General features: G+C 42.9%; 2 protein-coding genes across 6 annotated transcripts in view; one reads left to right on the forward strand and one right to left on the reverse strand.

The window, feature by feature from the left end:
* LOC110535193 (serine/threonine-protein kinase greatwall) lies at positions 1-9,246 on the reverse strand. 2 transcript variants are annotated; one of them, XM_090189253.1, is made up of 13 exons: positions 8,684-9,088; positions 8,331-8,468; positions 8,090-8,229; positions 7,895-7,983; positions 7,514-7,620; positions 7,190-7,349; positions 6,536-6,699; positions 5,260-6,420; positions 4,958-5,099; positions 4,170-4,196; positions 2,543-2,656; positions 2,150-2,251; positions 1-653 (listed from the first exon to the last, which is right to left on the reverse strand). In XM_090189253.1, the coding sequence occupies exons 1-13, from the start codon at positions 8,873-8,875 to the stop codon at positions 496-498; spliced, it is 2,694 nt and encodes an 897-aa protein (XP_090045379.1). In that variant the 5' UTR covers positions 8,876-9,088; the 3' UTR covers positions 1-495. The 2 variants fall into 2 exon arrangements, with proteins under 2 accessions (XP_090045379.1, XP_021475731.3); XM_021620056.3 differs by lacking the exon at positions 4,170-4,196 and having other exon boundaries at positions 8,684-9,246.
* LOC110535194 (ATP-dependent zinc metalloprotease YME1L1) overlaps positions 8,617-15,675 on the forward strand; it is a 19,459-nt gene continuing 12,400 nt past the window's right edge. Inside the window, exons 1-9 of one of the 4 annotated variants that reach the window (XM_090189255.1) lie at positions 8,617-8,725; positions 10,737-10,871; positions 12,191-12,389; positions 12,535-12,636; positions 12,886-12,992; positions 13,440-13,593; positions 13,991-14,098; positions 14,501-14,674; positions 15,210-15,362. In XM_090189255.1, the coding sequence (XP_090045381.1) occupies positions 12,573-12,636; positions 12,886-12,992; positions 13,440-13,593; positions 13,991-14,098; positions 14,501-14,674; positions 15,210-15,362 (760 nt within the window). In that variant the 5' untranslated portion in view covers positions 8,617-8,725; positions 10,737-10,871; positions 12,191-12,389; positions 12,535-12,572. Of the gene's footprint in view, positions 8,726-9,237; positions 9,658-10,736; positions 10,872-12,190; positions 12,390-12,534; positions 12,637-12,885; positions 12,993-13,439; positions 13,594-13,990; positions 14,099-14,500; positions 14,675-15,209; positions 15,363-15,675 lie in introns of those variants that run through there. The other 3 variants (XM_090189256.1, XM_036934738.2, XM_036934739.2) reach the window with 3 other exon arrangements.

The following is a 15,675-nucleotide window of genomic DNA, read 5'->3' on the forward strand; positions in this document are numbered from 1 at the left end:
TTCATCACACAACTGTTTTATTTGTATTTATAAACATGGAAAAATAAATAAAAATTTTAAAAAAGTGAAAAATAAGAAATCTACACATTTTTGTGAAGAGTACGCATACAGATGTAGTGTATATAACCTGCTGCATGAAGAAGGGGCCGGCAGGTAGCCTAGTGGTTAGAGCATTGTAACCGAAAGGTTGCAAGATCGAATCCCCAACAAGGTAAAAAAAAATCTGTGATTCTGCCCCTGAACAAGGCAGTTTAACCCACTGTTCCTAGGCTGTCATTGAAAAATAAGAATTTGTTCTTAACTGACTTGCCAGAGTTAAATAAAAGTACAATTTTAAAAGAAGTCCATCATAGTAGTGCATAGAAGAGCAGTGAAACATGGATGAAAAAAGTACAAATCTTAAATAATATAAAAAAATCTTATATATATTTTCATTTGAAGAGAATTGGAATTTCAGTGTACTTCCTAAATGGACCCCAACCCTGGAGAACAAACCTACAGACTGAAGCCAGACATCACGAGGTGCTGCACAGTGTTTCTTGCGTCAAAGTAGGACGTGTCCGTTTCGTCCTCCGGCTGAGGGATGAAAGGCATGGTCTGGTTCTGAAGGTGATCCCAGTCCAAACCCGCAAACAGAGTGTGGCTCCGAAGTTCTGATGCAGAAACAAAAAAACGAATATAGTTGTAGCAGGAAAAGAAACGGAATCATTATACACCCAAATGTTCCATTTCCAAATGGAATCATTATACACCCAAATGTTCCATTTCCAAATGGAATCATTATACACCCAAATGTTCCATTTCCAAATGGAATCATTATACACCCAAATGGCCCATTTCCAAACGGAATCATTATACACCCAAATGGCCCATTTCCAAACGGAATCATTATACACCCAAATGTTCCATTTCCAAATGGAATCATTATACACCCAAATGTTCCATTTCCAAATGGAATCATTATACACCCAAATGTTCCATTTCCAAACGGAATCATTATACACCCAAATGTTCCATTTCCAAACGGAATCATTATACACCCAAATGGCCCATTTCCAAACGGAATCATTATACACCCAAATGTTCCATTTCCAAATGGAATCATTATACACCCAAATGTTCCATTTCCAAACGGAATCATTATACACCCAAATGGCCCATTTCCAAACGGAATCATTATACACCCAAATGTTCCATTTCCAAATGGAATCATTATACACCCAAATGTTCCATTTCCAAATGGAATCATTATACACCCAAATGTTCCATTTCCAAATGGAATCATTATACACCCAAATGTTCCATTTCCAAATGGAATCATTATACACCCAAATGTTCCATTTCCAAATGGAATCATTATACACCCAAATGTTCCATTTCCAAATGGAATCATTATACACCCAAATGTTCCATTTCCAAATGGAATCATTATACACCCAAATGTTCCATTTCCAAATGGAATCATTATACACCCAAATGTTCCATTTCCAAATGGAATCATTATACACCCAAATGTTCCATTTCCAAATGGAATCATTATACACCCAAATGTTCCATTTCCAAATGGAATCATTATACACCCAAATGTTCCATTTCCAAATGGAATCATTATACACCCAAATGTTCCATTTCCAAATGGAATCATTATACACCCAAATGTTCCATTTCCAAATGGAATCATTATACACCCAAATGTTCCATTTCCAAATGGAATCATTATACACCCAAATGTTCCATTTCCAAATGGAATCATTATACACCCAAATGTTCCATTTCCAAATGGAATCATTATACACCCAAATGTTCCATTTCCAAATGGAATCATTATACACCCAAATGTTCCATTTCCAAATGGAATCATTATACACCCAAATGTTCCATTTCCAAATGGAATCATTATACACCCAAATGTTCCATTTCCAAATGGAATCATTATACACCCAAATGTTCCATTTCCAAATGGAATCATTATACACCCAAATGGCCCATTTCCAAACGGAATCATTATACACCCAAATGTTCCATTTCCAAATGGAATCATTATACACCCAAATGGCCCATTTCCAAATGGAATCATCATACACCCAAATGGTCCATTTCAAATGGAATGGTATTATCACGGTTTAAACTGGTCAAACCAAACCCTTACCTTTGAAACCAGCCCGTTTGTTCATGTCCACGGTGAGTAAAATCTCTATGGCATTACGGGAATTGTGGGATAGCTCCTCCTCACCATCGGGCCATGGAATATCTGAGATTAAACATAAAAATAAAATATTGGGTGATAGAAAATGTATTTCATTTTTAAATGCACGATTTTATTTTGCTGTAAAAGACATGTTACACTGAAAACATAAAACAGATCATTTACATTTTAGTCATTGATTGACTATCCAGAATGATTTACAGTTAGTGCATTAAGATAAACTAGCTAGGTTAGACAACCACATAATCACAGTAAAGTCAAATCTTTTCTCAATGAAGCAGCGATAAGAAAAGTCAGCGTTAGTAAGAAAAGACAAGTGGAACTGCAAGAAAGTACCTCTGTTGAGAATATTCTGGAAGACAAGCTGAGGGGTTTCATCGTTGAAGGGGGGCACACCGGTAAGGAACTCAAACAGACACACACCCAGGGCCCACCAGTCCACCATGCAGTCTTGGTGGGGGGGGGGGGGGGGGGGCAATAGAGACAGTAGGTCACATATTAATCCTTACATTAACATATCTTACCAAATTACCCACTATTTTTGGGGTTCGGGGTTTAACGGAGATTAGTCACACACACTTGTCTCAGGTACCATCACGGCAGTGTCACTGTGCTATTGTCCTGTTTGGCTGTGCCTCTATTCTACAGCAGTGGAAGCAGGAACTGAAACAATTGGACAACATTAGGCTTAGTGTTTCAATGCAGGGAGTTTTTCCAAGCCACCGTGCTTCTACACCTGCATTGCTTGCTGTTTTAGGGTTTTAGGCTGGGTTTCTGTACAGCACTTTGAGATATGGGGAAAGTAATCAGATTACATTACCGAGTTTGGGTGAGCCTAAAGTTACATTAGCGATTACAATTTGGGACGGGTAACTACTAACTGTAACAGATTACATTTAGAAAGTAATCTACCCAAACCCCGTTAGCACCAAACATATTCCTGGACAAAACCCATATCAATGTATGAACAAATTTCATCAGCTTGAAAATACGCCTTTAAAAAATTAGGCCCATCGAGTGGTCACCAATCAATGTTCATCCTCCACCTTAAAACAGTAAAGACCCCCGTTTAGAATCCTCAACACCATGTACTGAAAATGGCTTCCCTGTTACAATCCCAACACGGCTCCAAACCCAATACAGAGGCCCAGAAGCAGACAATAGTGTGTGATTGCAACACGCAATTCGGGTGGTGTTCCTGCATTTGGAGATTCCTGAATAAGCAGGAACCCCCCCCCCCCCCCCCCCCCCCCCCCCCACCTCAAGCACATCATCTTCATGCTTGTGTGACACTAATGATATTTTGGATTTTCCCCTGATCGTCTATGCAATTAATCAAACGGGAAATAAAAAGTATTTGAGTTTTTAAAAAGGGGGGGGGGGGGGGGAGAAAGACGCTGTCTACCCGTGTCTTAGCTAGCTAGCTAGCGTCGTTTCCCCCGCTTCTTCTGTGAGGTTTATTGGTGGTTGGCATCCAACGTTATGGTACATTAGCGCCACCTACTGTACTGGAGCGCTATCGCCTGTGTACCGGCGTCCTAGCCGGTGTAGGCCATCATTAAACCTTTATTTAACTTGGCAAGTCAGTTATTATTTACAATGACGGCCTACACCGGCCAAACCCGGACCATGCTGGCCCAATTGTGCGCCGCCCTGTGGGACTCCCAATCAACACCGGTTGAGATACAGCCTTGATTGTGGACCAATAGCAGTATAAAGAGGGCTTCCTGTAAATGCAGGAATGCCCACATGCAGGAACGACCCGAATTGAGGGCCGCAATTACATCATTTTCGGAAACAGGAAGTACAATTGGGAACCAATTAGTAGCATTTTGAAACCCATCCATGGCATTTTGAATCAAGCAGCCATTTCCTCTGGTAGCAGACCGTGAATGCAACACAGCGAAGCTGGGAACACATGCATTCACCCTTTGCAACGTTAGCAAGGTTATGAACAACTTACCACATTTAGAATATCCTGAAAAAAATCCTGTTTAAAAAAAAAAAATGGCTGAACTGTTGATTTTTCCAACAGATATTCATGTAAAGTTGTGAAGAGGATGACAGCAGTTATACCAACACGCATTCAGAAAGAGGAGGAAGGGAAACATCTTTTCTTTTTTGTTTTACCCCTTTTTCTCTGGTGCGCGATGAGACAAGGACACCCCTACCGACCAAGCCCTCCCTAACCCGGGCGACGCTAGGCCAATTGTGCGGACCACGGACCTCCCGGTTGCAGAGCCTGGGCGCGGACTCTGATGGCACAGCTGGCGCTGCAGTACAGCGCCCTTAACCACTGCGCCACCCGGGAGGCCCAATAGTACATCTTTTAGTAGACAGAAGGTGCTCTTTGGTAAAAAAAAGGGGTGAATTGGTCACCAAAAAGAAAGGAGGGCGCTCTTCATATAATTCAGTAAAAATGCCTTTATTTGTATGGCATGTTCAATAGAAACAAAGTTTTAAAAATCTGACGTGTTTTTCGCTGCGTGGCCTTCGTCAGGGAGTTCAAAGAAATAATACAATGTCCTCTATTGAACAGTTTTTCCAATCAGCCCTAATTTGAAGAGGAAGTGGTTACAAAATTGATTGGACAACACCTAGTAAGCAATACTATACGATACACATTAAAAGGTGAAATACTGTAGCTAAGTTATCATAAAAATACAACTCCAAACTTAGAAAGTTAGTTCTAACCTTAAATATGATTGGAAATGTTTTGACATCCCAAACAGGAAATGCGTCAACTCTTACCATGTGGTTTCCCCAATAGCAGCTCTGGGGCAAGGTAATCTGGGGTGCCTAAAATCGGTACTCCCTCCACGGGTACAGGACCACGTCGGACACTCTTAGGGGTCCTGAACGGAGTGTGGGAGGTGGTCGACGACTGTGGGGTCTTAAATTAGGAAACAAATGGAAAAAATAACAAGTGTTATGTGTAATGTAAGTTCTCTGAAGCTATATTTAGGTCCAACATTTTCAACTTAGCCCAGTACCCTCCACCCCTGAATCTCGACTCTGTATCCTCCACCTCTGGATTTTGACTGTGCATCTACCTGATCGAGGGAGTTGTTGGAGCTGGGTCTGTTCTGGACCGGTGTGACAGCAGAGGGCATACTGTGGTAGGAGGTTGAGGTGGCCATATCCATGGCCTCCACTGAGCCCAGGCTGAGGCGTGAGCTCCCCGACATGTTGGAGCGGTTGATGGAGCTGCAGTAGCTCCGGAAGGCCACCACGTTCCTGGGCTTGAGGAACGAGGGTGACATGGCCACCCTGGGGTGCAGCTCAGGGACTTGGTCAAGGAAGGAGCGTTTGGATTCGCCTCCTCTCAGGGTGAGCCCATTGCCCGGCTTTGCTGTTCCTGTACTAGCAAAGATGGGTGGCTGAGGAAGGAGTGGGGTACTGGGTGATATTGCTGGGTCATATGGTCTATCGTCTAGCTCGAACAATGCCCAATGCCCCTCTTTGGCACTTTGAGCCGAAGAGGGGGTTGGGCTGTTGTCGATGGACATTTCATGAGCCGACCCCTTAGAGTCTGCGCACAGGCTCCTGCTCAGCTCGTGGTCTTCACCAAATGACGTGCCTTCGACGAAGACCCCCTCTGCTGGTCCGTCCAACTCACACAGGAGGTTTTTAGCCAAAGCGATGGGACTGGAAAGTTTAGGGGCCTGGCCTTCAGAAGTCTCTTGACCCTCAGGTCCAAACACCTCCAAATGGACATTTGCAAACACCCCTGTCAGGCCAGTGCGATTCTTCAAATCAATATCTGGGACGCCAGAACACCTCTGGTACGCTGAGTCGCTCTTCTTGGAAAGGGATTCCAACTGTTCAGAACTTCTCTCCACCTCCTCAAACACTCTCTTTCCTGCTGCGGTTACCACAACATGGCCTTCCTTTGGTTTACCTTCGGTGGCACAGTGACCTTCAACTCCAGAAACATAGCCTCTGATTGGTTGAGAGAGATCAGGCTTCTGGGGTGGTGTAGACTGCTCTACCTCGTTAAACTGAAGCCTCTTCCAAGCAAGAGGTTCCTCTTTGGCCTTCCTGGACAGTTCACCAGTACTGGGTTCTCGGTGGAGCTGTCCACATAGGTCTAAGTTGTCTAACGACGCCAGAGCAGAGTCCCGGCGTTGCAGTCGCATATCAGAGGTCAACTTTCCTTTTGTTGGTCCACTGGTATTCCTACCATATAGGTGCAGGAAGTTCTCTCTCTCCTTCTAGAAAAGCAAACCGAAAACAATAATAACATCTTCTATTGACCCACAAATACAGAGGTAGATCTGATTGAAATGAACACAATTGTATTTCCTGCTGGCTTCTGATCTGCTCTACCTCCCATAGTGGGCTGACACCTCCCTCGGAGTCCGTGGTGGAGGGGAAGAGGCATGATTGGCTGCTGCCTGCGCTCATTGTGTCAAACCTCCTTCTGGACTTAAGCAGCCTGGGAGTCAGGCTCTTGGTCAACGCATTTGGGCTGAACACAAAGCTGTCGGGTCCTGACAAAACAAAAAGGAAGACTGATTAGAAACAGTTTGAGGGAACCCACCCTCTCTAGACAGGTTTGATTACAGATCTGGTTAAAGATTATTTTTTTTAAACTGAAACACATGGTCATTTACAGAGGTAGAATTCTCTCTGCTTGCTCTGCCGGAGCTCAATGTCCAAGAAGCTTCTAAACAGCTTCTACCCCCAAGCCATAAGACTCCTGAACATCTAATCAAATGGCTACCCAGACTATTTGCGTTGCCCCTCAACTAACCGGTGCTCCCGCACATCGACACTGTACCGGTACCCCCCCTGTATACAGTCTCACTATTGTCATTTTACTGATGCTCTTTAATTACTTGTTAGTTTTATTTCTTATTCTTATCCGCATTTTTTTTTTTCAACTGCATTGTTGGTTAGGGGCTCGTATGTAAGCCTTTCCCTGTAAGGTCTACTGTTGTATTTGGCAGATGTGACTAATAAAGTATGATTTGAACATACCCAAAGTCTGGCTATGCCAGACAGGGGAAAGCAGATATTCCTTCTGTCTCCTCAAGGGTGAACAGAGCAAGTTTTTCCGCTGATCAATTTTCCCACATGACATGGGGCTGAACACAGCCGAGGCGCTGCTGCGACGCTTGCTCTCCACTGCTGGTGTGTTCTGTGTTTGATGGGATGAAAACACAGAATAAATATTTAATATGGCAATGGGAAAGAATGTACTGTATCTGCACAAACCAATCATATCACATTTACTATCCTTACTGATGTATCGTCTATGAATTACATTACATACTTAAATGCAATGAACTTAACTTTACTTACAAGTCCAAGAGAGCTGATCAAAGACAGGACTTGACCAGGGGTGCGGAAATAATCCTGTCTAGGCTTTGCCAAAGATGGGGTTGTCAAGATATCGGCAAGACTCAATTCTGGGTAGAAAAGGAATTAAAATGTAAAACTAAAGCCTGCAAGCGGATGGGGGTGTATGCTTTGGTTTAGGCAGCAGGTAGCCTAGCAGTTAAGAGTGTTGGACCAGTAACTGAAAGTTCGATGGTTCAAAATTCTGAGCCAACTAGGTGAAAAATCTGTCAATGTGCCCTTGAGCAAGGCATTTAACCCTAATTCCTACTGTAAGTCACTCTGAATAAGAGTGTCTGCTAAATAATTAAAATATTTAATGTGTGCTACAGTTTATGCACATACCTCTGTCAAGCTTGACTTTGGAGAGGCCAAAGTCTGTAAGCTTGATGTGACCATTATTAGATACAAGCATATTGTCCGGCTTCAGGTCCCTAAATGATTGAACAGAATACAAAACTCAAATCATACTAAAATGTGAAGAAAAAAATAAATAAATTAAACCACACATTTCTTGAAGATGGAGAGTCATAAAAGTACCTGTGGATGATTCCATGGCGATGGAGGTAGTCTAAAGCACGTGCCACCTCTGAAATGTATTTCACTGACATGTCCTCATCAAAATACCCGTAGGTGTGAAGAAGGGATTTCACGTCTCCTCCAATTAGGTATTCCATCACCTGTGCATAAACACGTACAGAGGCAATATACCAAAGTTAGGAAAGTGACAAGTCACTGTTGTCATTGATCTTTTTTTGGGGACACACACACACACACATACCAAATACACTTTTGTTGCTGTTTGGAGACAGTAGAAGAGGTGTACGACAAAGGGACTTTTGCTGAGGGCCAATGCGTCTCTCTCTGCCTTCATCTGACCTGACAAATTTTTGTCATGCATGTCAGATTTCTTCACCACCTGGAGAAAAGTTTACAGCGAATTAAGTGTCATTATCCTCAAAATGTCAAGTTAAGCATTTCCATTATATAAAACTTTTTATTTTTTTAAGTTGAACATTATTTCCAATTCCTTCACATTAGCAGCTGTTACTGGTGGTTTACCCCACACACACGAATTTGAAATGTCAGCTGTGGAGGAGGTTCGTAGCAGTGGTAAAACCGTTGATGACTTGCCTTGATTGCATATAATCGTGGATTACATTTCTTCCGTGCAAGGTAAACCTTTCCAAAGGCGCCACGGCTGATGGGCTTCAAAACAACAAAGTCGTCGATTGAGGCAGGCCTTAGGATATCGGATAACTTCCTATCTGCACAAGAAGTGGGCTGTTTTTCCCCCGCATCCATAACTGGGAGCAAATCGGTCATACAGCTAACTTTAACTTCTCAGGGGACACACATCGTGAGTTTAATTAAACTAAAAATCGTGCATGCAATTAAAGTAGTTCGGTTTTCATTGAGGTACTGTGAAATGTAACAGCTATTTGCTCCCTTTTCACTAACCTGACAGTAAAAAGCAAGTTTGTTTTAAATTTCAAATCCGCTCCCAGAGATAGGACGCTATTCGTGGCCAAAGAGAGTGCCTATACGAAAACGTTTGACCAGTCAAGAATATGATCACTTAAAATTAATATTATACAAAATAAGAAAGTTAGAAATGAATCGATAAATATAATTGACGTTTTGGAACATCAATAGTTTTACTAGAGCAACTCTGTTTCATGAATTGAATCAGGCAATGGGTAGGACAACTATTCCAGGCATCAACATTAACGCATATTTTGTAAAAAGTAAAATCAACTCGTTTACAAATGTTTGACAACTACGTGGTAAACCAAATTATTTGTTTAAAAAAACAACAACAACAAAAGAACACAAATTGGAGAAGTAACTAGAGAAGTGTAGCGAAGAAAAATAATCGTGTTCAAACCGGTAGTAATTTCTTCCAGAAGTCACGTTGATGTTGACCTCTCAGGAAGAAGCCATTTTCATGAAAGTAACAGTTTAGTAACAAGAGAGAAAGAACAACAACAAAAGGACTGTACCCAGGAGGAGTTGGTATAATCAGTAACATTGAGGGTCTGTCTTCACATACTAACCCTCAAGTTGCTGTGATAATGTTGTCCTTCTCGGCGTCGCTCCAGCCACAGGTAAGTAAAGACACTAAGCCAGGATCGGATAGCTGCTTAATAACCTATCTAGGTGACTGATGTAACCTAGCTGCTCCAAAGCGCTGGCTAATTAACGTTTAGATATACGAGACAACACATTTTATAACTAGCTAGCTGTTTATAAAGTTTAAAGTATTTATCTAGACATAAATATTGTTAACTAAATAAACTTGATAACAAGAACTAGTTAACTAATTACTGTAGGTAATGTTACGCATTTCTCAATCTCAGTATTTCCTAACGTTAGTTGTCTATTCATACTAACACCACAGCGATATTTTTTTTGACAGTTAAGTTAATTTGATGCTAGCTAGTTATAAATTAGGGTAACTAACCAAACTAGCTGGCGAATTGGTTATGTCATACCATATCAGTCAGTTATATAATCGAGCTATCGCGATAAAAAAAAAAGTATTGCTTGATTTTTACACCTGCCTGTAAATGACAATATCAATGAATACTGTCAATCAATGGCATGAGGACGGCTGTTTTTAAATGGTAACATAGGATAAATGAATGTCCCCCCCAATGTCAAACCTGGCCAGTGCCAGGTGCCAGTACATAACGTTAGATGCAACTCTTCACACCAGTAACTATATGGCAGGGACTTGTAATGCCTTTGATCTCATTAGAAGATATTTACAAGTTGAACTCAAATTACCTTCCCTCATCAGTGCCCTAGCCCGGGTGCCTCACAAATCTGCTGCACAGTGAAAGAAATATCGTAGGCTGGTCACCTAGACCCAGGCAGGGTAGCCTAGTGGTTGGAGCGTTGGACTAGTAACCGAAAGGTTGCAAGTTCATATCCCGAGCTGACATGGTACAAATCTGTCGTTCTGCCCCTGAACAGGCAGTTAACCCACTGTTCCTAGGCCGTCATTGAAAATAATAATTTGTTCTTAACTGACTTGCCTAGTTAAATAAAGGTAAAAAATAATAATCATCATTATCCCTCCTGCAATGTTGTTTATCAGAACAATATATACCAACATTACACAAATCTAGCATGTCATGAATATCCAATTTGTCCAGCTCTGTTGCCACTTGACTCTTCTTAGGTAACGAGTCAACTCATTGGCCAACTCATCAATGCCCTCCATTCCCTGAAGAACTCAGCCAGCTCCACAGCCACAGCTTCTGTCCAGAGCCTGCAGACATACGTCACACCAGAGCAGGACCTGTTGCTCACAGAGGTACGGTAACACTTGATGTGGCTTACATGCAAACCCATATTTAATTTTCAAATTTGTTCGATTCAAGGTAAGGGTCAAGTTATAGATTTTGGCTAGTCTGGCGGTCAATGGGATGCTGGTCAGAAAAGTCCCGTTAGACTCTCCCCTGTAAGATTAGCCTATTTAATGGCAATCATAGGTGGTACATTTGTTATCAGGGATTCCTCTTCTCATAGCCTAGGCTTAATCCTGACACAACACTGCAGTTCTCCCTCAGACTGGACAAGCCTCAATGTACACAAGCTGTGTCTACCTTTTAGAGCTATAGCTTGCATCAACTGGCTCCACTGTCCTCAGGAGCCCCAGTGCGACTTTGTACTGACTAACATATAACATTGGAATGATGGGAATCCTGTTGTGTGCAGGGCCACCAGGTCTACCGGACTAGGCACAGCTCCCCAAGCAGACATGTCTTTGTTGTGGTTAGGGAGAGTGTTGTTGTCTAAACACAGCAATATCATGTGCCATGGACACTGAGCATAAGTTACATTATTGCAGGTATGTATTGTCACTCGCAGCTCTCCAATGCGTACCTGTTGTTGTTATTGCTCATCAATTGGCTAGAGATCATGGCCACTGGAGTCAAATGTATTTGCAGATGTTTGGGCTCCTACAAGATAATAGCAGTCAGGTTGTAGATTCCTCCATATCCTTATGTAATACATGTAATACATGTATCACTAGCCACTTTAACTATGCCACTTTGTTTACATACTCATCTCATATGTATATACTGTACTCAATACCATCTACTGTTTCTTGCCTATGCTGCTCTGTACCATCACTCATTCATATATCCTTATGTACATATTCTTTATCCCCTTACACTGTGTACAAGACAGTAGTTTTGGAATTGTTAGTTAGATTACTTGTTGGTTATTACTGCATTGTCGGAACTAGAAGCACAAGCATTTCGCTACACTCGCATTAACATCTGCTAACCATGTGTATGTGACAAATTAAATTTGATTTGATTTGAGATTCCCTTTACAATTGCAGCAGCAGCACATAATTTCATACTGAGCCTGACTTCCATAGCTAGCCAAACTCACACTGCATTGCTACATTTGCCCACTTTTCTCTCTTTAAATTCCACTAACTATTAAATGATTGTACGGCAAGCTTAGCTAAACCAGACTGGTCGGCAACGCCTCCCCTAGGGGAAACCCCTGTGGCCGTGAATTGGCCACAAACAGATCTGGGACCAGGCTAACGCTTGCTCGTTATTACAGTTGATGTGTCCTTCATAATGACTTCCTGTTCCCACTGTGAACCTCCAGGACCTGGGTCTATCAGAACAGAGGGTGAGTCAGCCCACCGTGAACCTCCGGGACCTGGGCTTATCAGACCTGAGGGTGGGTCAGCTGGATGAGCTGGTGAACAGGTTACTGCCCTCGCCGGGCTCAGAGGAGGGCCCAGCTGCTTCCATATGGAGGACGTCCCACGTCTCTGCGGACTCTTTCTTGCAAAACAAACACGGTGAGGACGTAGTTTTATTGGATGAATCTGTGTTTTTGTTGCCGGGTGTATATTTGTAGTAAAATGATACCACGCAGTTGTTTTTTTTTTTGCATGTGTGTATTTGTGATAGTCTTCAGTTGACTTGTGTTTTTGTTTTCTGTAGGGTTGTCAAACGGAAGGTTTGGTGTTTTTGGCTCGCCAATGTTCCACAGACCGAACCAGAGTCCTCTACACGCCATCTGTTCAGAGCTCCAATACTGGCCTGGTAAGGAACCATACCAGGTTTATTTAGTGTCATCTGTGGTCCTCATCTGTGGAATGTGACCCTCAAGTGAAGATAGGGAATTCACCATGGTAAAATGATCAACTATTTGAGAGAATTCCATTGGTCCCAAAGTGAAATCTCCACCGACACCAGGCGAATCAAACGCCCACTCACAAGTCCTATGACATAACATAGTGAAATGAATAGTATTGTATTTGGTGACCCCCCCCCCTTCTCCTTCTTCTTCAGTAAGGGTCCAGAACCGAGGCTTCAAGACTCTGAGGAAGAGCAAACGCGTGGAGTCTGGTTACCAGGGGCTGGCAGAACCAGAGGGTTACACTTCAGCATTCATGAAGGTCAGGAAGTGTAACACTATGCAATCAGTACTCCACAAATGTACGTACTCCACAAATCCCCTTCTTGGACAGACATAGTTTTGGCATGCGGTCAATGAAGCCATTGGATCTGTTTTGTTGTCCTGAAGTTTACCAGAATTTCCCCTCCAACGTGAAGATTGGCACATGTTGTTAAAATTGTGACCCAACCCCCTTTTTCTGTTGTTCTTTATGCTATAGTGGTGATTCTTCACACACTGTTTAGTTTTTTGGCCCCCTTCGTGTGGAAAGGGCTGTTTTTTTTAATGTCTTGTAACCACTCTGGCTCATCTCATTTTCATGTTCAACATCTTGCTTTCTCCTCCCTCTGTTTCTCTCACCTGCTGACACACACATTATGCGCTCTCTCTCTCTCTCTCTCTCTCTCTCTCTCTCGTTATTTCACCACCCACACCCCCTCTGTCACAGGGTCTCCTCATGAGACCTGACAAGTCCCCAGAGGCACAGAGTCTGGATCACGTGGTAAAGCAGAAGAACCTGCAAGGTGACCAACAAGATTCCTTCAAGTCTGGTTTCACCGAGGGCTTCATGAGGTCCCAGGCCTTCACTCAGAGGACACACGGCACGTCACACAACTTTCTTCATATATGGCATCTTAATCACTCAGCATATTCCCTTCCTAGAGTGACTAACAGGAAGCAACATAAAACAATTTAAAAAACTGTATTGAACCTTTATTTAACTAAACAAGTCTGTAAAGACAATCTTTAAAGGAATGGTGTTAGTCATCATTGAGAAACAGTTTTAAAGTGAAGACTGATATTTGAAACCCTGCCCCAGCTCGTAACAGATTTGCTCCTCCTTGAAGTCAGTCATGACTGCCAGTTACAGTGAAGCACTATGCCCGTGGGCACCACTAGCAGTTCCACCAAGTGTCCACAAGGTGGCACTGCCGAGTTGAACTTAATCTCTTTATGTTTCAGTAACTCATTTACATATTTCTATCTTCCCATTGACAGACTCGCTAAGGAGGACCAGGCTGATTCTATTGGTCCTCCTCGTTGTGGGAATCTATGGCCTGTCAAGAAGCCCGTTTCTTTCGGGTAAAGGGTCCTTTTCTGATGCTGGTTTGTGTTCTATTGAATTCTTACGTTTGCATGAATCACCGCATTGGGGTTGTGCTTTTTCATCAAGAGCAATTGTCTAATTGGTTGCTATATTCCACTGATCATGCCTTATGATCAATTATCAGCCAGCTGCCTGACCCCTAGCTGCCCAGGCGCTGGTCCATGATAGTATTTATTTAGAAACGACACCTTTGGTCATTTTCACAAAGAATGATTGAATAGCAAATGGATATATGAATATATATTTGAGTGGAAGATGAAAGCGGTATTAACAAAAATCAGTAGTTCATGGCAAATGTTATTCTAGCACAGTTTCTATGATAAGTAGAGGCCTGTTGGAGATTCCCAGGTGGTGTCTGTGTCAGTGGTCTGATTGAGTTGTCGTGGGTTTGCACTGAACAGTGAGGTTCCGCACCACGTCAGGCCTGGACTCCCAAGTGGACCCGGTTCAGGTGAAGAGCGTCACGTTTGAGCACGTTAAGGGGGTAGAGGAGGCCAAGAATGAACTGCAAGACGTGGTGGAGTTTCTCAGAAACCCCCAGAAGTTCACCGTGCTAGGAGGGAAGCTCCCTAAAGGTACGGTGTCTTTCTGTAAATGTGACATTTGGTTTATCTTCTACTAACTCAGTGGGCCTTTTTTGGTTTAGCTTCAGCCTTGAGGATGGGAGTTCGATCCCCGGCTGAGTCATACCAAAGACTGTAAAAAATGGGACCCAATGTGTGTCTACTTGGCACTCAGCATTAAGGAGATAGATTTGGGGGGGGGGTTAAGGCCTTTACGATGAGAATTCAGTCCTGTCCAGGGGGTGTATTTGTACATTAAGCTACCTCACACTACAGAAAGCAGTTATGTCCACAAGGCTACTTCCTTACTTATGAGATGAGCAGAGATGTCCTCAAGCCAAAGCTACTTCCTTACTTATGAGATGAGCAGAGATGTCCTCAAGCCAAAGCTACTTCCTTACTTATGAGATGAGCAGAGATGTCCTCAAACCAAAGCTACTTCCTTATTTGTCTTATCTTTCTGTGTGGTCTCTTTACACAGTGCCATTACATCTTTCTTTCAATGTGTTCATATGTTGCACTTTTTTGTGGCCTCTGGTCCTGTCAGGCATCCTCCTGATTGGCCCCCCAGGCACGGGAAAGACTCTCCTGGCTCGGGCTGTAGCCGGCGAGGCCGACGTCCCCTTCTTCTACGCATCGGGATCCGAGTTTGACGAGATGTTTGTGGGTGTCGGAGCTAGCCGCATCAGAAACCTCTTCAGTAAGTCCCAGAGGAGATCTAAAAGCTGTGTACCGTTATCAATACACTTGACTGACCAACCTTCACCCTGTCACTCATGATCGCTGATTGGTGAAAGGACCTGATAGGTTCGATTAATTGATTTTTATTGGGGGGGGGGGGAGATGCACCGAGTACAACCCAGGGGGTAACACCTTAATGTGATTCCGTTCGTTTCCGGCGTTAGTGATTCCGTTCGTTTCCGGTGTTAGTGATTCCGTTCGTTTCCGGTGTTAGTGATTCCATTTGTTTCCAGTGTTAGTGATTCCATTCATTTCCGGTGTTAGTGATTAGT

Source organism: Oncorhynchus mykiss, chromosome 11, assembly GCF_057628025.1.
Source record: "Oncorhynchus mykiss isolate SJ-2025 chromosome 11, ASM5762802v1, whole genome shotgun sequence".
Classification (NCBI taxonomy): Eukaryota; Metazoa; Chordata; class Actinopteri; order Salmoniformes; family Salmonidae; genus Oncorhynchus; species Oncorhynchus mykiss.